General features: G+C 52.5%; 1 protein-coding gene across 2 annotated transcripts in view; it reads right to left on the reverse strand.

The window, feature by feature from the left end:
- The window catches only part of mroh1 (maestro heat-like repeat family member 1), a 91,891-nt gene that overhangs the window by 8,279 nt on the left and 63,187 nt on the right, over positions 1 to 20,425 (reverse strand). For both annotated transcript variants that reach the window (XM_052015969.1, XM_052015968.1), the window contains 7 exons: positions 19,153 to 19,305; positions 9,880 to 10,034; positions 8,322 to 8,487; positions 7,697 to 7,890; positions 6,104 to 6,241; positions 2,724 to 2,838; positions 171 to 317 (listed from right to left, as the gene is read on the reverse strand). In XM_052015969.1, the coding sequence (XP_051871929.1) occupies positions 171 to 317; positions 2,724 to 2,838; positions 6,104 to 6,241; positions 7,697 to 7,890; positions 8,322 to 8,487; positions 9,880 to 10,034; positions 19,153 to 19,305 (1,068 nt within the window). The remainder of the gene's footprint in view (positions 1 to 170; positions 318 to 2,723; positions 2,839 to 6,103; positions 6,242 to 7,696; positions 7,891 to 8,321; positions 8,488 to 9,879; positions 10,035 to 19,152; positions 19,306 to 20,425) is intronic.

Here is a 20,425-nt window from a genome sequence, read left to right on the forward strand (position 1 = left end):
ACCCAACCCCCTACACCCCAGAGCTCCCTCACCCCACTTCCTTCCCAAGCCTCCAGACCCTGTTCCCCCCGCCCTCCCGCCCCACCCCTCACACCCCTGGGGAGCGGGAGGTACAACCTACCTTGCCCAGGAGGGTGGGGTGGGGGTGGAGGGGTGAGGATATGACCTACCTTGCCCGCAGCCCCGTCAGCAGCGTTCCCGAGCCCCCGGATGGACAACATCCGGACCAGGGCGGACACATCGACCAGGCACCGCAGGAGGCTGCTGATCAACACGTCAGTCAGGAGCAGGTCAGAGGTCACACGGTGGTTCAGTAACTGTCAACGAGAGGGTCAGGGGTCAGAGGGCACCAGGACCTGTTGAGACACTGAGCGGTGTGTCGGGCTCCAGGTGTTAACCTTCACCCCAGAGGTGCACCACCAGCAACTCCTGGTCCAACCACGTAGACGCCACGGCCAAGAAAGCTCACCAGCACCTCTACTTCCTCAGGAGGCTAAAGGAATTTGGCATGTCCCCTTTGACCCTCACCAACTTTTATCGATGCACCATAGAAAGCATCCTACCCAGATGCATCACGGCTTGGTACGGCAACTGCTCTGCCCAGGACCACAAGAAACCACAGAGAGTTGTGGACACAGCTCAGCGCATCACGGACACCAGCCTCCCCCCAATGGACTCTGTCTACACTTCCCGCTGCCTCGGTAAAGCTGCTAACATAATCAAAGACCCCTCCCAACATGGACGTTCTCTCTTCTCCCCCCTCGCATCAGGCAGAAGATACAAAAGCCTGAAAGCACGTACCACCAGGCTCAGGGACAGCTTCTATCCCGCTGTTATCAGACGCTTCTACGCTAAAGATGGACTCTTGACCTCACACTCTACCTTGTCATGACCTTGCACCTTATTGTCTGCCTGCACTGCACTTTTTCTGTAACTGTAACACTATATTCTGCATTCTGTTTTCCTTTGTACTACCTCAATGTACTTGTATATGGAATGATCTGTCTGGTTGGCAGGCAGACAAAAGCTTTTCACTGCATCTTGGCACTTGTGACAATAACAAACCAATTACCAATCTAAGACCAAGAGGCACAGGGCAAGAGGGAGGAGGGTTGGAGGGGATCTGAGGAGGAATGTTCCCCTCCCCCCAGAGGGTTGGAATCAGGAACACATGCCTGAGGGGGTGGTGGAGGCAGAGACTCTCACAGCGCTGATGTAGTATCTGGAGGAGCCTTCAAAGGTGTAGAGGGTTACAGACCAAGTGCAAGCAAATGAGATTGGTACAAATGGGAGCTACATGGTGGGCAAGATGATGATGGGCTGAAGGGTCATCCACTGAGTCAGTCTCCAGGTTTCCCAGAGGAGTACAGAGGACAGTGGGGTGGGATGTGAGGAGGAGCCTGCGCAGCTTGGGCCAGTCGCAGAGTGACAGCGATCAGGACAGGGTGCACCCAGAGATCTCAGAGGGGAATCAGGCTGAGGGAGGGAGGGAGGGGAGTGAGCACCGAGGAAGGGGTGAGGACACTGGAGTGGCGAAGGTAGGGAGACAGGGGTGACTGAGGAGGGCAGGGGTGGGGCAGAGGCTGTGCTGGGTGACTGAAGACAACGTCGTTAAGCTGGAAGGAGGGCGAAGAAGATTTATGAGGATGTTGCTGGGACTCAAGGGGCTGAGTTATGGAGAGAGGTTGAGCAGGCTGGGACTTTATTCATTAGAGTTTAGGAGACTGAGGGGTGATCCTATAGAGGTGTATAAAATCATGAGGGGCACCGACAGGGTGAATGCACACAGTCTGTTTCCCAGGGTTGGGGAATCAAGAACTAGAGGGGCACAGGTTTAAAGGGAGAGGGGAGAGATTTAATAGGAACCTGAGAGGCAACTTCTTTTACCCAGAGGGTGGTGTATCTATGGAAAGAGCTGCCAGAGGAAGTGGTTGGGGCAGGTACATTAACAACATTTAAAAGACAATTGGACAGGTCCACAGATGGGAAAGGTTTAGAGGGATATGGGCCAAATGTGGGCAAATGGGACTGGCTTGGATGGGAATCTTGGTCAGCATGGACCAGTTGGGCCGAAGGGCCTGTCTCCGTGCGGTATGAATATGACAAGATGGCAGCAGGGGTTGGGAAATTGGGGAAGATGGAATTGTGTGGGTGGGGGGGTGGGGGGGGGGGGGGAAGAACTGAGGAAGGAAGCGGGAGGTGAGGCTAGGGCAGTGTAAGCAGTGGGTCGGGTAATAACAGGGCAGGTGATACGCTGGTCAGTGGGGCAAGGCAGGAGACGGGTGGGTGAGGACAGTTAACCCTTGGGGCAAGGGCTATGATTTGCAATGGCCCAAAAATCCAGGCTGGAAAGGGTTAATCCCTCCGGCAAGGAGTAGTCAGCACATCTCGGCGATGAAAGCATTAGCTAGCAGTATTTTATAGGAGATGGAAAATCTGAGAGCCAGGGGTTCCCAACATCCAGAGGAAAGTCTGTCCAAGAAAACATCACTTGGAGTTTTCCAGCCACGCGGCCAAGACAATTCCGAGTGTCCTCGGATCCAGTTACACATCTTCCTCGGGCCTGGACAGATTCCACCCGTCCGACTCACAAGCCTCCTCATCCCACCCGCCTCGAGGCACAGAGCGGCCCCAAGGCCCAGCGAAGCCATGGTTCCAAAGCCCCAGGTGAGGGGTGGGTAGAGGGCAGACGAGCACCGAGAGGTTCCCCCCACCCTCCTCACCTCGGCGAAGAAGGCAGTCACGGTGACCCTCTGGCCCTCGTAGGGTGCAGTCAGGACCGGCTCCAGCCTCTCCACGATGCTGCTCAGATGTGACGTGCTGTGTCTCGCCATGGCCCTGCGGCAGAGAGAAGCCCCCCACCCCCGCCTCCGGTTAGATCCTGCAGCTGTGACCGACCCCTCCCACCCCCACCTCTGGCCCTGGCCCAGCTTAGGGAGGCGTCCCTCCGTATGCCCCGACCCTTGCCCCGGTAAAGAACCAGGCGCTGTCTCCTCCACAATGTTGGGCTGACATTAAAGCCCGCTCCCCACCCTGCCCACGGATAGTCAGCAGTTCTGGATGGGATACACTTCACTGTCTCCCAGCTCCCGACAGGAAACTCCAGCGCAGAGCCGGAGAACTCTGCAGCCCAGAGGTCCCGCTGTAGACACAGAGACTGCAGAATCTGGAACACACAGAACACTGGAGGAACTCAGTGGGTCAGGCAGCATCTGTGGATGGAAGTGGACAGTCGACGTTTCGGGCTGAGACCCTTCATCTGGACTGAGAGGGCAGATGGTCAGACCTCACTTGGAGAACTGTGTGCAATTTTGGGCTCCTTATTTAAGAAAGGATGTGCTGACGTTGGAGAGGGTTCAGAGAAGGTTCACTGGAATGATTCCAGGAATGAGAGGGTTAACATATGAGGAACGTTTGACGGCTCTTGGGCTGTACTCCTTGGAGTTCAGAAGAATGAGGGGGGACCTCATAGAAACATTTTGAATGTTAAAAGGCCTGGACAGAGTAGATGTGGCAAAGTTGTTTCCCATGGTAGGGGAGTCTAGTACAAGAGGGCACGACTTCAGGACTGAAGGGCGTCCATTCAGAACAGAGATGCGGAGAAATTTCTTCAGCCAGAGGGCGGTGAATCTGTGGAATTTGTTGCCACGGGCGGCTGTGGAGGCAAAGTCATTGGGTGTATTTAAGGCAGAGATTGATAGGTATCTGAGTAGCCAGGGCATCAAAGGTTGTGGTGAGAAGGCGGGGGAGTAGGGCTAAATGTGAGAATGGATCAGCTCATGATAGAATGGCGGAGCAGACTCAATGGGCCGAATGGTCTTAAGGCCGGTATGACCCAGATGATGGATGGATCTGTGAGAGAGGAGGGAGGGAGGGAGGGAGGGAGAGTGGGAATGGGAGGTGACAAAGGGCTGAAGGTGACGGAATATGATGGGAGAGGAAGGGGGAGCCTGGAATCGAGGGAGGGAGCAGCCAAATGAGGAGACCTGGAGGGCCAGGAGGCGGCTGGTGCTGAGGGGGAGCTGGTCGGGTTGGTGTTCCAGAGAGAAGTGGGGAGCCCTGAGGCCTTCCTGATGGGGGTGAGGGGGGTGGGGAGGGCACTGGGACTGGACGTCCATGATGGGAGCCAGGGAACGGGACATGGTTGTGGTGGTGGAGAGCAGACGAGGTGTCAGGGATGTAGGTGGGAAGGGACTGGCACGGGAGGAGGGGTAGGGAAACACGATGTGAGGTACAAGGAGACGAGTTCGATGGGGTAGGAACAGGCAGAAACGTCCCACCGGGTTCGCCACCCCTGGCCCTGTGCCTGGATTGGGGGGGGGGGGGGGGTGGGATGGTGGGGGTCATCGTAACAAGAGCCTCCAGCCTTGCATTGTAACCCAGTGAGGCTGCAGGGAGCTCCAGGCAATCTGCTGGAGGAACTCAGCGGGCCGAGCAGCGTCTGTGGGGGGTGGGAAGGAATTGTCGACATTTCAGGTCAAAAGCCTGCACCAGGATTGAGCGGGGGTGGGGGGTGGTGGCTGAGGAGGGGTGGAAAATAACAGGGAGGGGGAGGGAGGGGGAGGGAGGGGGAGGGAGGGGGAGGGAGGGGGAGGGAGGGGGAGGGAGGGGGAGGGAGGGGGAGGGAGGGGGAGGGAGGGGGAGGGAGGGGGAGGTCAAGGTGGGAGACGAGCAGGGATACAAAGGGCTGCCAGTGCTGATAAGGAGGTGGGAATGGGAACCATTAAGGGAGAAATGTATGGCAGGTGGAACCAGAAAAGGGGCGAGGGGTAGGGTTGGGCACAAGGGGGGAGGGGGAGAATCTATGCATGTAGTGGGTGGATGGAACCGGCAGGAGGAGGGGGACAGAGAGGTTGACAGGGGCTGGAGGGGGGAGTGAGAAAGGGGATAAAATTGGGAGGACTGGGGGTGGGGGGTGGAGGGAAGGCGGGGATAAGCCCACCAGAGGGGAGGAGAACCTAAAATTGGAAAACTCGGTGTTCCTGCCATTGGGTTGTAGATAGAACACGAGGTGTTGTTCCTCCAGTGTGTGTTGGGCCTCACCCCAGCAGTGCAGACAGCCGGGGACAGACAGATGGGTGTGGGAACGGGAAGGGGAGTTGAAACGAATTGTAAGTGGTTTAACAAACTGTGGCTCCAGGTATCAGAGATACAGAGAGCACCGTCCCATCACAAAATGCTAAACAAATTCAATCTATACTCTCAGGGATTTGGAAGAATTAGCGGTGATCTTATTGATATAAAATCCTCAGGGAACACATCAGAGTAGATATTGAGATGTTTCCCCTGGTGAGATGCTGCCCCTAATGGGAAAATCTCAAACAAGGGGACGTCGTTACAATATTAGGCGGTCTGGTCATTTAACAGATTAGGGGCACAGGAACTTCTCATGGGAGGAGGTGAATCTCCGAAATTCTCTACCCCGGAATGGATGTGGAGGCCAGATCACTGGGGGGAGATGTAGAGGAGGTAAGATAAGATCAGGAAGCTGAGATCCACTGAGAATTGGCACAGAGGCCTGGGGCAGACCAGCCATGATCGCTTTGAATGGTGGGGCAGGCATGAGGGGCCGAGTGGTCTCCTCCTGCTCCTCAAGGAGGCAAAGGCCAGAAAGATCCCAAAAACATCACCACTCCCAACAATTTCTAAACTGAGTTAAGGGTAACCAGACTGTTTTACAGCAGAGTTTAGTTGACGGTAACTTGCCTAGGTACCAACTAATTGCCATCAGTTGGCACATGGTTAGTTGGCTCATAGTAATACAGCACGGAAAGAGGCCCTTCAGCCCAACTCGTCCATGCCAGCCATGGTGAATCACTGGATCCAAACACTATCGGCCATTGACTTCGGTTTGAGTATTGGCAGCTGGGATTTGGGTTCATGGTAACTCATGGGTCAATTATCAGTAGTGGGGAACTTGGTTAACAATCTCACCTAGTCACAGACTGATTACCAGTAGTTGGGAGAGTGGTTCCCAGTCACAGGCGGGACACCGGGATCTCGGTCGGTGGGTGAGGGAACCGCCGGGGCGGGACACCGGGACGTCACTTGGTTGGGAGGGTGGGGGGAAACTGCCATCGGGGCAGGAGCGGCTGACATTTACCTCGCCAGGATGGTGACACCCTGGTGGTGAGTCTCCGGGCTCTTCATCAGCTCCCAGACCTCCTCTTCCTTCACGAACTGGAGCAACTCCTCATTCTGGCTCCGTGACAACATTGCCCTGAGAGCGTGCACTGAACAGCTGCAAGACAAGTGGACGTCACTGCACACTCAGCAGATCTGGGTTCACCGGGGAGGCCAAATCAGTCCAACTGGAGAGTCACAGAGTGAACAGGCCCTTCGGCCCAACTCATCCATGCTGACCAAGCTGCCTACCTGAGCCAGTCCCATTTGCCTGTGTTTGGTCCATATCCCTCTAAGCCTTTCCTATCCATGTACCTGAGACCAAAGACACCTACGTTAGACTATTGTTTATTGACTACAGCTCTGCCTTCAATACAATAATTCCAAGCAAACTCATCACCAAACTCGAGACCTGGGACTCAACACCTCCCTCTGCAACTGGATTCTTGACTTCCTGACCAACAGACCGCAATCAGTGAGGATAGGCAGCAACACCTCCAGCACGATTATTCCTCAGCCCTCTACTCCACTCCCTATACACTCATGACCGTGTGGCCAGATTCTGCTCTAACTCCATCTACAAGTTTGCAGATGATACCACTGTTGTAGGCCGTATCTCAAACAGCAATGAGTCGGAGTACAGGAAGGAGATAGAGAGCTTAGTGGAATGGTGTCATCACAACAACCTTTCCCTCAATGTCAGCAAAACAAAAGAGCTGGTCATTGACTTCAGGAAAGGGGGCGATGTACATGCTCCTGTCTACATCAATGGTGCTGAGGTCAAGAGGGTTGAGAGCTTCAAGTTGCTAGGAGTGAACATCACCAGTACCCTGACCTGGTCCAACCAAGTAGACACCATGGTCAAGAAAGCTCACCAGCACCTCTACTTCCTCAGGAGGCTGAAGAAATTCAGCGTGTCCCCTTTGACTCTCACCAACTTTTACCGATGCACCATAGAAAGCATCCTATCTGGATGTATCACGGCTTGGTACGGCAACTGCTCTGCCCAGGACCCCAAGAAACTGCAGAGAGTTGTGAACACAGCCCAGCACGTCACGGAAACCAGCCTCCCCTCCATGGACTCTGCCTATACCTCTCACTGCCTTGGTGAAGCAGCCAACATAATCAAAGACCCATCCAAGTCATTCTCCCTTCTCTCCTCTCCTCTCCCATCAGGCAGAAGATACAGAAGCCTGAAGGCACATACCACCAGGCTCAAGGACAGCTTCTATCCCGCTGTGATAAAACTATTGAACGGTTACTTTATACAATGAGATGGACTCTGACCTCACGATCTACCTTGTGACCTTGCACCTTATTGCACTGTACTTTCTCTGTAGCTGTGACACTTTACTCTGTACTGTTATTGTTTTTACCTGTACTACATCAATGCACTCTGTACTAACTCAATGTAACTGCACTGTGTAATGAATTGAACTGTACGACTGGTTTGCAAGACAAGCTTTTCATTGTACCTTGGTACAAGTGACAATAATAAACCAATACCAATACCAGTGACTGTCCCCTCCAAGAACCTGGGGGCCAGGGAGGCACAAGGGCGTCTCTCACTTACCTGCATACGTCGAGGGTCCTGGGGAAGCGAATCCCCCGCCCTTCCTTCGACTGGTTTGGGAGGTCCTTGGGCAGCCGGACACCGACAGTGGAGCCAACACGGACGAGGAGGGAGCTGAAGAGCAGCGGGTGAAGGAGACCGACGACCTGGATCACCTCGGGCTGTGACAGGAGCTCGTGCAGGGCGCAGGTGATCTGTGGGGGCGGGTGGGCGACACAGGGAATCAGTACAGCAGGACTCCCACTGCCACCCCCAACTCCTGACCCTGATCCCAACCTGGTCACCGTGCCCCACACTGCACTGCCCCCACCCCCAGGACCAGGGCGAGAGAACCCCCCCCCGATACTCCATTTGGACCCAGAGACCCACCCACTCGGGCCCAATCATTTCACATTCCGCCCCCACCCCAGAGCTGACCCATCGGACCCCGCCCTGCCCACCCACACCCCAAACCAAGGCCCGGTGACAGGACAATCACAACCTATCCCACACTTAGCCGGGGGGGGGGAGAAGACGGACGGGCAGGAAGGGGGGACAAGGCGGGGGTCGGGGGGGGACAAGGCGGGGGAGGGGGTCAGAGGGACGAGGCAGGGGTAAGGGGTCAGAGGGACGAGGCGGGACTCACTGCCAAGGGCTGCAGGGTCGCCAGCCGGACCACGGCCTTGCTCAGCAGAGACTCCCGGCGCTCCTCATACGGCAGCTGCTTGTCCAGCCGCTCGGTCAGCAGCTCCAGCACGGCCCGAGCCAGCGTCGCATCCACCGCCACTGACCGCCACATCTCCCCCGTGGGCCTGGAGGAGTGGAGAGAGGCTGTGGTCACCTGCTGCACCCAGATACCCTCCACCCCCCCCCAATCACCCTCCACCTCCCTCCATACCCCACCCAGCGCCCTCCAATCCTCACCCACCCCCTCCTTCCGACCTCCCCTCCATACCCCACCCATCACCCTCCCCCCCAACCCCCTCCCATCGCCCTCACCCTCCCTCCACCCCCACCCATTCCCCTCCCCAGCAGGACCCCTCCACACACAGCTCAGGCCCCAAACGGGTGGGGTGGGACCTGGTCTGAGGAGGGGGGTGTCTCCTAGTCCTCCCCACACGAGGCCCCCCCCCTCCTGCCACCAGCTCCCCAGACCCAGCCTCTCATCGCGTCCCAACTTGCACCGAGACCACTCTGACCTTAAATCCCACCCTTCCACCCCAGCCCCCTCCCACAACACAATCTGGATCATCTGGGCCAGTGGGCCGAGGGATGGCCAGATGGAGTTTAATTCGGATAAGTGCGTGATGTTGCATTTTTTATGTCAAACCAGGATAGGATTTTCACAGTGAATGGCAGGGCCCTGGGGAGCGGTGTAGAACAGAGGGACCCAGGAGTACAGGTACATGGTTCTGTGAAAGTGGCATCACAGGTAGACAGGGCAGTGAAGCAGGTGTTTGGCACACTGGCCTTCATCGGTCAGGGCACAGAGTATAGGAGGTGGGATGTTATGTTACAAGTCGTTGGTGACACCACAGTTGGAGTGTTGTGCGCAGTTCTGGTCACCCAGCTACAGGAACGATATGACTGAGCTGGAGAGGATGCAGAAAGATTCACAGGGATGTTATTGGGACCAGAGGGCTTGAGTTATAAGGAGAGACTGGACAGGCCGGGACTGTTTCCCCTGGAGCGGAGGCGGCTGAGGGGTGACCTTAGAAAGGTTTATACAATCATGAGGGGCAGAGATAAGGTGGGTGGTCACAGGGTAGAGGAGTCTAAAACTAGAGGGCATAGGTTAAAGGTGAGAGGGGAAAGACTTAAAGAGGACCCGAGGGACAACTTCTTCACCCAGAGGGTGGTCCGTATATGGAACGAGCTGCCAGAGGCAGTGGGTGAGGCAGGTACAGTAACAACATTTAAAAGACACTTGGACAGGTACACGGTGAGGAAAGGTTTAGAGGGATATGGGACAAACCCGGACAAGTAGAACTGGCTTAGATGGGAATTGTGGTCAGCATGGACCAGTTGGGCCGAAGGGCCTGTTTCCCTGCTGTATGAGTCTATGACCCACTCTACCTGCCAAAAGTTCCACAACCCCCTCTCCAACCCGTCCTGCAATGCACCCCACCTCGATCTGGCTCCCCCCCCCCCCCCCCCCCCCCCCCCCCAGAGACTAGCAGAGGGGACGGGACAGGACTCCCTACCTGTCAAAGGGCAGAGGATAGGTGAGGAGACAGGAGATCACGGCTGCCAGGTTCTGGGAGGCAAGGAGGCAGACGGTCTGCAGGACGGACATCTTCACCGGCTCCTGGCTGATGGATTCCAGGCGGGAGTGTATGGCCGTCAGCAGCTCTGGGACCTGTCAGCAACCAGCAGGGTCAGGGACGCTCACCCCCACCCATCACCCCCCACCCACCCTCGCCACCCGTCACCCCACCGCCCTCCCCATCCTGGTGACCGCTGCACACCAACATTTACAGCTTGTCCCCATCCGCCCCCCAAGGTGGTGGTGTGTCACCCTGTGGAACCACCACGGACCAGCAGGGAGAGCGAGTACCAGTCTCCCGGACCAATGGTTCAGCCCACATCACTGATCCTCACATCCTCCCGTCCAGTTCTGTGGGATCCTCCTGTGCCACAGTGTCTGCCACTCCTCAGTGCAACACCCCAAAACACACCTCCCTGGCTGTGAACAGCGTTGGGACACGTGGTCTGACAGGCACTACACAAATGCAACTCTTTCTGTGCCCCGATCAGCTTCCTGCTGTCCGCAATGGGATGGTTAAAGTGATGGTGGTCCTTCAGCCCATCTAACCTGTTCTTCCAACAAGATCAGGGCTGATCTGTGGCCCAACCCTACCATCCATTCCTCAAACCCCTCACTGGGTAACAAACTCAATCCATTTTATAGCTTGCCTTCCAGGTTCCACAGGCCTAATCCAGATGGGCTCTAACCTACAGATCCCTTGCTCCGGAGTCCCCAGCGAATACATCACCACTTGGTACGACAACTGCTCTGCCCAAGACCACAAGAAACTGCAGAGAGTTGTGGACACAGCCCAGTCCTTCTCTTAAACCAGCCTCCCCACCATGGACTCTGTCTATACTTCCCGCTGCCCCAGGAAAGCAGCCGACATAATCGAAGACCCCACCCACCCCGGACATTCTCTCTTCTCCCCCCTCCCATCGGGCAAAAGATACAAAATCTCAAGATCACATACCACAGGGCTCACGGACAGCTTCTACCTCGCTGTGACCAGACTCTTGAATGGACCTCTCATACGATGAAGATGGTCTCTTGACCTCACAATCTACCTCGTCGTGGCCCTTGCACCTTATTGTCTGCCTGCACTGCACTTTCTCTGTAACTGTATTGGTTTATTATTGTCACTTGTACCAAGGTACAGTGAAAAACTTGTCTTACAAACCGATCAAACAGGTCAATTCATTACACAGTGCAGTTACATTGAGTTAGTACAGAGTGCATTGATGTAGTACAGGTAAAAACAATAACAGTACAGAGTAAAGTGTCACAGCTACAGAGAAAGTGCAGTGCAATAAGGTGCAAGGTCACAACAAGGTAGATCGTGAGGTCAGAGTCCATCTTATTGTATAAGGGAACCGTTCAATAGTCTTATCACAGTGGGGTAGAAGCTGTCCTTAAGTCTGGTGGTACGTGCCCTCAGGCTCCTGTATCTTATCCCTGATGAGAGGGGAGAGAAGAGAGACTGTCCTGGGTACAGAGTGCATTGATGTAGTACAGTATATTCTGCATTGCTTTCTTTTTTTACTCCCTCAATGTAATTATGTGTGGCATGATCTGTATGGAAGGCACGCAAACAAAAGCTTTTCACTGTTATTGTCACGTGTACCGAGATACAAGCTGTCAATGGAAATGGCTTCTCCCCTTAAACCCCACAGAAAACCTCAATCAATTCCCTCAACCTAAATTCCAGGGGATACAAGCAGATTTTGAAAGCTCTGGAGCTACAACATGACACACCCGTTGGTGAAGCCAGGTTGTCCAAGACAAGTTGGAGACACAAGAGACGCCGGAGTTTGGAGCAATACACAAGGAGCTGGAGGAACTCAGAGGGTCAGGCAGCATCTGTGGAGGGAAATGGATAGTCGATGTTTCGGGTCGAGGCCCTTCATTTGGACAGGTTGACTGCCCATTTCCCCCCACAGATGCTGCCTGACCCGCTGAGTTCCTCCAGCATTTTGTGTGTTGCTGCAATGGCAAGTTGTTGCCTCTCTATTTTGACCCAGCAGTGGCGATACCGAGCCAGAGAACTGAAGCGACACCACCACCTGCTGCCCGGAAGGGAAAACTGCGGGAAGGACTGAGATTCATTACACAGACCGCCCTGGGTTATGAATCCCTCATACATGGACACTGGTACATACGAGAAAGCTCCCATAACATTAAATTCAAAATTTCAATGAATGTACATACATTCAATCCTACAAATATATGGTGTATTCTCCTTCATCAATCGGGGAATTGAATTTAGGAGCTGTGAGGTATTGTTGCAGCTATATAAGTCCCTGGTCAGACCCCACTTGGAGTATTGTGCTCAGTTCTGGTCGCCTCACTACAGGAAGGATGTGGAAGCCATAGAGAGGGTGCAGAGGAGATCTACAAGGATGCTTCCTGGGATGCGGAGCATGCCTTATGAAAGCAGGTTGAGGGAACTCGGCCTTTTCTCCTTGGAGAGACGGAGGATGAGGGGGGACCTGATAGAGATGTATAAGATGATGAGAGGTATTGATAGGGTGGATAGTCAGAGGCTTTTCCCCAGGGCTGAATTGGTGGCCACAAGAGGACATAGGGTTAAGGTGCTGGGGAGTAGATATAGAGGAGATGTCAGGGGTAAGTTTTTTTACTCAGAGAGTGGTGAGTGTGTGGAATGGGCTGCCGGAAACGGTGGCGGATACGATAGGGTCTTTCAAGAGACTGTTAGATCGGTACATGGAGTTGAGTAAAATAGAGGGCTATGGGTAAGCCTAGTAATTTCTAGGGTAGGGACATGTTCGGCACAGCTTTGTGGGCTGAAGGGTTGATATGATGGGCCGAATGGCAGCAATGCTTCTGGCTCCCAATGCAATTGCTGCATGTGGGAGCAAGTGGCATCTCCTCATCGTCCAGGGCGGCTCTGTCCCTTTATCCTCCTCCCTAAAATTCTTCCCTTCCCTCACTCCCCCTTGGATTCACCGGTCTCTGGGACTCCCTTCTGCCTTGGGAACGCCTTTCCCTGGTAAAGGCTCAGGGATCCAGAGGCCATGTTCCGAATCTGAGTGAGGAGATGTGGTGTGCAGCCAACAGCTCACACACTACAGCTGTTTGCAGAATAGCTGCTGTGTTTGGTAAATTGGTGTATTATTGTCACATGTACCGAGCTACAGTGAAAAACTTTGTTTTGCGTGCCACCCATACAGATCATTTCATCACAACAGTGCATTGAGGTAGTACAAGGGAAAACAATAACAGAATGCAGAATAAAGTGTTACAGTTACAGAGAAAGTGCAGTGCAGGCAGACAATAAGGTGGCAAGGTCACAGCGAGGTAGATTATGAGGTTAAGAGTCCACCTCATTGTACTAGGGGACTGTTCAATAGTCTTACAACAGCGAGACAGAAGCTGTCCTTGAACCCGGTGGTACTTGCTTTCAGGCTTTTGTACCTTCTGCCCAATGGGAGGCGGAGAGAAGAGAGAATGTCCGGGGTGGGTGGGTGGGTTCTTTGATTATGCTGGCTGCTTCACCGAGGCAGCGAGAAGTATAGACAGAGCCCATGGAGGGGAGGCTGGTGTCTGTGATGCGCTGAGCTGTGTCCACAACTCTCTGCAGTTTCTTGCGGTCCTGGGCAGAGCAGTTGCCATACCAAGCCATGATGCATCCAGATTGGCAAGGCTGAAGCATAGGGGCTTAAGACCCCCTTTCCCTAGCATCTTTCAGGCCAAGGTAGAATCGCTGGAGAATGAGATAGAAGACCCAAGAGCAAGACTGCTGTGCCAGAGGGACACAAGGGACTGCTGTGTACTCTGCTTCACACAGACATGGCTCACCCCAACACTCCTGACCACTTTGCACTACAATGGATTTTAGAACCATAGAACAGTACAGCACAATACAGGCCCTTCGACCCACCATGTTGTGCTGACCTTTAAACCTCAATTAAGTCTATCTAACCCCTTCCTCCCACATATCCCCCTATTTTAAATTCCTCCTTATGCTTATCTAACAATCTCTTGAACTTGACCAATGTACCTGCCTCCACCACCGCCCCAGGCAGCGCATTCCATGCCCCAACCACTCTCTGGGTGAAAAACCTCCCTCTGATATCTTCCTTGAACCTCCCACCCATTACTTTAAAGCCATGCCCTCTTGTATTGAGCATTGGTGCCCTGGGAAAGAGGTGCTGGCTGTCCACTCTATCTATTCCTCTCAATATTTTGTACACCTCTATCATGTCTCCCCTCATCCTCCTCCTCTCCAAAGAGTAAAGCCCTAACTCCTTTAGTCTCTCCTCATAATGCATACTCTCCAAACCAGGCAGCATCCTGGTAAATCTCCTCTGCACCCTTTCCAACGCCTCCACATCCTTCCTATAATGAGGCGACCAGAACTGGACACAGTACTCCAAGTGTGGTCTGACCAGAGTTTTGTAAAGCTGCATCATTACCTCACAGCTCTTAAACTCGAACCCACGACTTATGAAAGCCAACATCCCATTAGCTTTCTTAACTACCCTATCCACCTGTGAGGCAACTTTCAGTGATCTGTGGATAAGAACCCCCAGATCCCTCTGCTCCTCCACACTGCCCAGAATCCTGCCATTAACTTTGTACTCCGCCTTGGAGTTTGTCCTTCCAAAGTGTACCACCTCACACTTCTCCGGATTGAACTCCATCTGCCACTTCTCAGCCCAGCTCTGCATCCTATCAATATCCCTCTGCAATCTCCTAAAGTCCTCCACACTATCCACAACACCTCCAACCTTTGTGTCATCTGCAAACTTGCTAACCTGCCCTTCTACCCCCTCATCCAAATCATTAATAGATATCACAAAAAGTAGAGGTCCCAGAACCGATCCCTGTGGGGCACCACTAGTCACAGCCCTCCAATCCGAATGCACTCCCTCCATCACAACCCTCTGCTTTCTACAGGCAAGGCAATTCTGAATCCACATGGCCAAGCCTCCCTGGATCCCTTGCCCTCTGACCTTCTGAAGAAGCCTACCATGCAGAACCTTGTCAAATGCCTTACTAAAATCCATGTAGACCACATCTACTACACTACCCTCATCAATCTTCCTGGTCACCTCCTCAAAGAACCCTATCAGGCTTGTGAGGCAAGATCTTCCCTTCACAATTCCATGCTGGCTGTCCCGAATCAGTCCATGATTCTCTAAATGATCACAGATCCTATCTCTAAGAACCCTTTCCAACAGCTTGCCCACCACAGACGTAAGGCTCACTGGTCTGTAATTCCCTGGACTATCCCTACTATCTTTTTTTGAATAAGGGGACAACATTTGCCACCCTCCAATCCTCCGGTACCATTCCCATGGACAACGAGGACTCAAAGATCCTAACCAACGGTTCAGCAATCTCCTCCCTCACCTCGCGGAGCAGCCTGGGGAATATCCCGTCAGGACCCGGGGACTTATCTGTCCTAATATTTTCTAACAGTTCCAACACATCCTCTCTCTTAATATCTAGATGCTCCGGAACATTAACACCAACACTGTCCTCAGCGTCATCAAGGCCCCTCTCCTTGGTGAATACTGAAGAGAAGTATTCATTGAGAACCTCACCCACTTCCACAGCTTCCAGGCACATCCTCCCACCTTTGCCTTCAATCGGACCTACCTTTACTCTTGTCATCCTTCTGCTCTTCACATACGTGAAAAAAGCCTTGGGATTCTCCTTAACCCTACTCACCAAAGCCTTTTCATGTCCCCTGTTACGGACTCAGTGAAAGTCCCTTTAAGATAGAGAGTGTGTGTGTATGTGTGTGTGGGGTGTGCTTACGTCAATAGAAGATAAAGGACGTAATGACGTTGTTGAAGAAGTCAGAAGAAGAAGGAGAGAGAGAGAGAAGGGAGAGAGACACCAGCCTGCTTGTTTTCTCTATCGATGGATGAGAAACAATAACTGTGTTTGCCACTGAAATCCATGTATGGAAGTTGGAAGTAATCCGGTGGAGTTCACTTTGTTGCTGACCTGTAGAAGGAAACAGGTATTTGTGTGTGGACGACCACGGTTCGGATGCTTTTTGGGGTGAGGAAGTCACTACCGAGTAAACACTGAAGTGTCGTTTGGGTTCCATCGTGGAACATTTGGATTTCGTATTTACTCTCTCTATGTTTCTCTACGTCTACGTCTTATCTTCAGACAACGGTGGTTGTTGAAGAAGCCCTTGCTCATGTTTCACCTTATGGCTTGCGGAACTGAACTTTAAGAACCATTCCGGAATTGGGAGTTTTGGACTTTGTCACACACACACACGCAGAGTTTAGTTTTGGGGTTAACGTTCGAGGTTTAACATTTTTGAATTCTAACATACTAACATTTTTACTTTTATTTTTCATATTATCATAAGTAGTGATTAATAAAATAGTTTTTAACACTGAATCATGCTCAGTGTGTTTCTTTTGTTGCTGGTTCGTGACACCCCTTGCTCTCCTCAGCCCCTTCTTAAGTTCCTTCCTTGCGACTCTATATTCCTCATGAGCCCTTCTGATCCTTGCTGCCTACACCTTATGTATGCTGCCTTCTTCCTCCTAACTAGTTGTTCCACCTCTCTTGTCACCCATGGTTCCCTCACCCTGCCACTCCTTCTCTGCCTCACCGGGACAAATTTATCCCCAACATCCTGCAAAAGATCCCTGAACAGTGACCACATCTTCATAGTACATTTCCCTTCAAAAATGTCATCCCAATTTACACTCCCAAGTTCTAGCCTTATAGCCTCATAATTTGCCCTTCCCCAATTAAATATCTTCCTGTCCTCTGTGCTCCTATCCCTGTCCATGACAATGCTAAAGGTTATGAAGCAATGGTCACTGTCCCCCAAATGCTCACCCGCCGATAGATCTGTCACCTGTCCCAGTTCATTACCTAAAACTAAATCTAATATGGCATTCCCTCTGATCGGCCTGTCAACATACTGTGACAGGAATCCGTCCTGGGCACACCGAACAAACTCTGCCCCGTCTACACCTTTGGCACTAAGCAGGTGCCAATCAATATTTGGGAAGTTGAATTCTCCCATGATAATAACCCTGCATTCTTGCACCTTTCCAAAATCTGCCTCCCAATCTGCTCCTCAGTATCCCTGCTGCTACCGGCGGGCCTATAGAATACTCCCAGTAGAGTAACTGCTCCTTTCTTGTTCCTAACTTCCACCCATATTGACTCTAGAGAGGATCCTTCTACATTATCCACCCTTTCTGCAGCTGTAATAGTGTCCCTGACCAGTATCGCCACCCCTCCTCCTCTTCTCCCCCCCCATCCCTTTTAAAACACTGAAATCCAGGAATATTCGATATCCATTCCTGCCCTGGCGACCTCCAAGTCTCTGCAAGAGCCACAATATCATAGTCCCATGTGCTTATCCGAGCTCTCAGTTCATCTCTCTTATTCCTGATACTTCTCGCATTTAAGTAAATGAACTTTAGCCCATCCACCTTTCTCCTTTTATACTCTGTACTCCGCTTCTCCTTCCTCAAAGCCTCTCTACCTGTTAGCTCTGACTTTTCCCCATCCTTCCACTGACTCTGGTTCCCATCCCCCTCACAATCTAGTTTAAACCCTCCCGAACCACCCTAGCAAACCTGGCTGCAAGGATACTGGCCCCCCTTGGGTTTAGGTGTAACCCATCCTCTCTGTACAGGTCCCAGCTTCCCCAGAAGAGATCCCAATGATCCAAAAATCTAAATCCCTCCCTCCTGCACCAACTCCTCAACCACGCGTTCATCTGCCATCTCCTCCTATTCCTACCTTCACTATCGTGTGGCACTGGCAGCAATCCTGAGATTGCTACCCTTGAGGTCCTGTTCTTCAGCCTTCCGCCTAGCTCCCTAAACTCACTTTTCAGGACCTCAGCCCTCTTCCTACCTATGTCGTTGGTACCAACATGAACCATGACTTCTGGCTGTTCTCCCTCCTGCTCGAGGATACTGTGGACCCAATAGAGACATCTGGACCCTGGCACCTGGGAGGCAACGTACCATCCGGAATTCATGCTCACTGCCACAGAACCTTCTATCCGTTTCCCTGACTATTGAGTCCCCTATCACTACTGCCTTCCTCTTCTCCTCCCTCCCCTTCTGAGCAGCAGGACCAGTCCCAGTGCCAGAGACCTGGCTACTGCTGCTTGATCGCTGCAGGACATCCCCCTCAACAGCTTCCAAAGTGGAAAACCTTGTGTTTTTCTTTGATTTTGTCCTAATTGTGTTTTTTCTTGTATAATTTATGCCTTTCTTGTGAATGTTGTGTCTCTGTTGTACAAGGGGACTGTTCAATAGTCGTATCCCGCTGTTTATAAGACTATTGAACGATTCCCCCATACAATAAGATGGACTCTTGACCTCAGAATCTATCTCATCATGGCCTTGCACCTTATTGTCTGCCTGCACTTTCTCTGTAACTGTAACACTTTATTCTGCATTCTGTTATTGTTTTCCCTTGTACTACCTCAATTGACCGATGTGATGAAATGATCTGTATGGATGGCATGCAAAACAAAGTTTTTCCTCTGTACCTCGGTACATGTGACAATAAACCAATTTGTGTGCCTGTGATGCTCCTGCAAGTAAGTTTTTCATTGCACCCATGGACTTATGCACATGACAATAAACTCCACATTGACTTTCCAGAGAATCCACAAGCAGAGTTGGGAGTAACGTCACTGGTGTTTTGTGCAGGTTTGGGGTAACCTCTCTACACATTGATAGGTCCCAGGACATCATACAGTTGACCAACTGCTCTCACAAACAAGCCTGATAAACACATGTACATCTGGTCAGTGCTTCTGCACACACTTTATAGCACCGTCACCCATCTCCAGACTGGAATGATGGGTATTTTCCACAGTGGGTTGTGGCCATTGTATCAGTAATCCAGAGACAAGAGTCATCAGGGAGGGAAGTCCTGACCAGTCTAATGTGACTGGGTCTATACGTGACTCCTGGCACTACCCACTCGCTGACGCCAAGCAATGAAATATCCCGGGTCCACAGCTAGAGGAAGAAACATCTGTGACCCACCCAGTCATTAATATAGTTACCGGCTGGGTCGGTCACCTGCTTACCAGTAGCCAAGTCTCTGGTTAACCTGGTTACCGGTTTCTCGGGTCGCTCATTGACCTTGTTATGGGTTGCCGATGACTCCAGCTGCCCAGGGTGCCTCACTAACCTGGTGAAGGGCTGCTCAGAGCCCCCCTCCTGTTAACCCTTAAGTAGTCACTGACCTGGTCGCTGAGACTGCTGCCTCGGATCCTGACGAGAGTGTTGATGACGACAGAGGCTGCTCTGGAGCAGTTGGGCTGTGGATCGACCAGACCCTCGAAGAGGAGGAAAAGCAGAGGGTGAAGCTGTCCCTGGGGAATGCTCTTCGCAATCACCTGGGAACAAGGCAGGAGCTGGAGTCAAAGAAACGTTTACAGCAGGGAAACGGGCCCTTCGGCCCAACTCATCCACGCCGCCCGTGATGTCTATCTACGTCAATCCGAGTCACAAAGCGTGGAAACCGGCCCTTCGGCCCACTCATCCGTGTTAGCTCCATTAGGCCTGTACCCCTCTTCGCCATTCCTCTTCACGTACTTGTCGTTTAAACACTGTAATAGCACCCACCTCTACCAGTGCCTCTGACAGCTCGTTCCATGTAACCACCACCCCGTATGTGTGGAAAACCTGCCCCTCAGGTCCCTTTAAGTCTCTCCCCGCTCACCTTAAACCCGTGCCCTCTCGTTCTAAGTGATCTCACAATTTTCTGCATTGTATTCCACCTGCCGTACCCGTGTCTGTTAACTCGGCCTGAACCTGTCCCTCAGAGTATCTCATGGTCCAACACTGCCACCTCGCTCTGTACCATCTCCACGCTCATCATCCACCAGTGGCTTCAGCCGAGAGAAATGGGTCGTACAGCAGGGAAACAGGCCCTTCAGCCCACCGAGTCTGTGCCGACCATCAACCGGGGGCTGAGAGGAGACCTGATAGAGTCTTATAAAATTGTGAGAGAGACAGATGGGGTCGACAGTCAGATGTTTTCCCCAGGGTAGAAATGTCAAATAGTGGAGGACATGTGTTTAAGGTAAAAGGGCAAGTTTAGAGGAAAACACCATTTTATTCTCCCCACACTCCCATTGACTACCCCTAGATTCTACCTCTCACTACCCCCCCCCCACCACTGGGGGCAATTTACAGTGGCTCATTAACCCACTGACCTACACATCTTTGGGACATGGGAAAAAGAAACCAGATCATCCAGGGGAAACCCACGCGGTCACAGGGAGAGCATGCAAACTCCACACAGACAGCGCCAGAGATCGGGATTGAACCCGGGTCTCTGGAGCTGTAAGGCAGCGGCTCAGCCCACTGAAACACACCCGATCTTTCTGCTTCTCCTACCTACATTACAACCGCCTCATTTGAGTCTCCCCTCAGTCCCCGCTGCTGAGCTCGTTCGATCTTTGCTCAGAGCGATGGTTTTCCAGTTACTTTCGAATCTTGTACCTCCACTAA

The sequence above is a fragment of the Pristis pectinata genome, chromosome 5 (assembly GCF_009764475.1).
Source record: "Pristis pectinata isolate sPriPec2 chromosome 5, sPriPec2.1.pri, whole genome shotgun sequence".
Lineage (NCBI taxonomy): Eukaryota > Metazoa > Chordata > Chondrichthyes > Rhinopristiformes > Pristidae > Pristis > Pristis pectinata.